General features: G+C 46.4%; 1 protein-coding gene across 1 annotated transcript; it reads right to left on the bottom strand.

The window, feature by feature from the left end:
• Positions 1-6: 6 nt before the first annotated feature.
• Positions 7-1,984, bottom strand: LOC126637157 (DNA polymerase iota-like). Its single transcript, XM_050310095.1, has 3 exons — positions 1,878-1,984; positions 1,599-1,688; positions 7-1,390 (listed from the first exon to the last, which is right to left on the bottom strand). The coding sequence occupies exons 1-3, from the start codon at positions 1,951-1,953 to the stop codon at positions 1,197-1,199; spliced, it is 360 nt and encodes a 119-aa protein (XP_050166052.1). The 5' UTR covers positions 1,954-1,984; the 3' UTR covers positions 7-1,196.
• Between the last annotated feature and the right edge of the window lie 761 nt (positions 1,985-2,745).

The raw sequence follows: 2,745 nt of genomic DNA, 5'->3' as shown, positions 1-2,745 counted from the left end.
AGGAAAAACAACCTGGAAAAAGAGGAATTTTATCCCCAAAATCTCTCGATTCCCTGAGGAAAAAGGAATTTTATCCCAAAATCTCTCGATCCCCTGAGGAAAAACAACCTGGAAAAAGAGGAATTTTATCCCCAAAAAATCTCTCGATCCCCTGAGAAAAAAGGAATTTTATCCCCAAAATCTCTCAATCCCCTGAGGAAAAACAACCTGGAAAATGAGGAATTTTATCCCCAAAATCTCTCGATCCCCTGAGAAAAAACAAGCTGGGAAAAGAGGAATTTTATCCCTAAAAATCTCTCGATCCCCTGAGGAAAAACAAGCTGGGAAAAGAGGAATTTTATCCCCAAAATCTCTCAATTCTCTGAGAAAAAAAGGAATTTTATCCCCAAAATCTCTCGATCCCCTGAGGAAAAACAAGCTGGGAAAAGAGGAATTTTATCCCCAAAATCTCTCGATCCCCTGAGAAAAAGGAATTTTATCCCCAAAATCTCTTGATCCCCTGAGAAAAAAGGAATTTTATCCCAAAATCTCTCGATCCCCTGAGAAAAAACGAATTTTATCCCCAAAATCTCTCGATCCCCTGAGGAAAAACAAGCTGGGAAAAGAGGGATTTTATCCCAAAAATCTCTCGATCCCCTGAGAAAAAAGGAATTTTATCCCCAAAATCTCTTGATCCCCTGAGAAAAAAGGAATTTTATCCCCAAAATCTCTCGATCCCCTGAGAAAAAACAAGCTGGGAAAAGAGGAACTTTTTTATCCCAAAAATCTCTTGATTCCCTGAGAAAAAAGGAATTTTATCCCCAAAATCTCTCGATTCCCTGAGAAATCAACCTGGAAAAGGAGGAATTTTATCCCAAAAATCTCTCAATCCCCTGAGAAAAAACAAGCTGGGAAAAGAGGAATTTTATCCCAAAAAATCTCTTGATCCCCTGAGGAAAAAAGGAATTTTATCCCCAAAATCTCTCGATCCCCTGAGAAAAAAGGAATTTTATCCCAAAATCTCTCGATCCCCTGAGGAAAAACAAGCTGGGAAAAGAGGAATTTTATCCCCAAAAATCTCTCGATCCCCTGAGAAAAAAGGAATTTTATCCCAAAAATCTCTCCCTTCCCCAATTCCCCCTCAGGAATTCAAGGCGTTTTTCCCCTCAGGAATTCTGCTTTTAATTCCACCAAAAAAAAACCATGGAAATTACCCATTAAAAAAAAAAGAAGGAATTTTTTTTACCTGTGACTTTATTGGACATTTCCCTGTAAGGAGTTAAATCCTCTCCCTTCACCAGGACGAGCTGAGGGCATTTTTCCTTGGCCTCCCGGATTCCCATCAGCTTCCTAATCCCAAATTTCCTGGCTTCGTAATTACAGGTGACCACCAGGGATTTTTGCTGCACTCCTTGGAAAACCAAAAAAAAGAGGAAAATAAGGTTTAAATCTCATTTTTTTGGGGCGTTTCCCGGGCTCGTCTCCCTCACGACCTCCCATTCCAAAGTGATGCTCCCGGAGGATTTTTTAGGACCCGCCTCTCCACGTTTTCTAATTAATTTAATCCCTCAATTAACGGGGTGGGGAAATTAATTTTAACGAGGGAAAATTAATCTTACCTAAAGGCTTGGTTTTTAAATCGGGATTCCGCAACATTTCCACCTGCGCGTAGAAACAATCCAAGTCCAGGTGCACGATCACCCTGTCCCCTGCGACAGCACAAAACCAGCGATCAACCCTCGGGGTTTTTAAGTTAAGCGTCATCAAATCCCGATGTTTTTGTGGAATTTCGGGGGTTTTTTCACGAGTGGAAAAGGGAAAAGGGAAAATCTCTCCCTCCCCTCAGGGGTCGCGCGCCGATTCCCCTCAGAGCCGGCCGCCATTTTGAGCCCCCTCACCCTGAGGCGCTCGAAGCTCTTCCAGCTCCTCTTCCTCCTCCTCATCATCCCACTCCTCATCATCCCGCTCCTCCATGAATTCCCAACCTTTCCCGGGAATCAGGTTGGGAATAAGCAGAAATAGGAATTTTTTTTTTTAAGGCGGTGCTTAAGTAGTGGGTGGTCCCAGCCGCCCTGCAGCCACGTGATTGCGCCGCGGGGTCCTAGAGCCGGTACTGAGGGAGAGGCAGGCTATAGGGGTTAAAAGGTCAGGATAAAATGCTTTAAGCAGCAAGATGGATTTGGGATAAATTTTGGGATTTGGGATAAATTTTGGGATTTGGGACGACTTTTGGGATTTGGGACAGCTTTGGGGTTTGAGACAGCTTTGGGGATTTTTGGACGCGCCGCGGGGAGAAAATGAGGGGATCGGTTTGTGGATTTAAGGAGCTTTAGGGAGCTGTTGTGGGGTCGAAGTCGATGCTCCTGTGGGGAATCCCACGCGAAGAGCTGTCATGGGGTCCCTCTGTGGGTCCCATTGTGGGGTCTCGCTGTGGATCCCTCTGTGGGGTCCCCCGTGGGTTCAATTTTGGGGTCCCATTAAGGGGCTTCCCTCAGGGATCCCTCTGTGGGGTCTCCCCGTGGGTCCCGTTTTGGGGTCCCCTGGTGGGTTCTGTTTTGGGGTCCCATTAAGGACCTTCACTCCGGGATCCCACTCAGGGTCCCATTTAGGGGTCCGCTCGTGGGTCCGATTTTGGGGGGTCCCCTCGCGTGTCCTATTTTGGGGTGTCATTAAGGATTTCCACGCCGGAATCCCCTCAGAGTCCCGTTCTGGGCTCCTCCCCCGGCCGCCATTTTAGCTCCTCCCCTCAGGGCCCTCCCCGTCCCG

This window comes from Myiozetetes cayanensis, unplaced genomic scaffold (genome assembly GCF_022539395.1).
Source record: "Myiozetetes cayanensis isolate MyiCay16 unplaced genomic scaffold, myiCay2020 scf1464, whole genome shotgun sequence".
Lineage (NCBI taxonomy): Eukaryota > Metazoa > Chordata > Aves > Passeriformes > Tyrannidae > Myiozetetes > Myiozetetes cayanensis.
The sequence above is the reverse complement of the archived record's forward strand: the minus strand, read 5'-3'. Positions and strand labels throughout refer to the sequence as shown.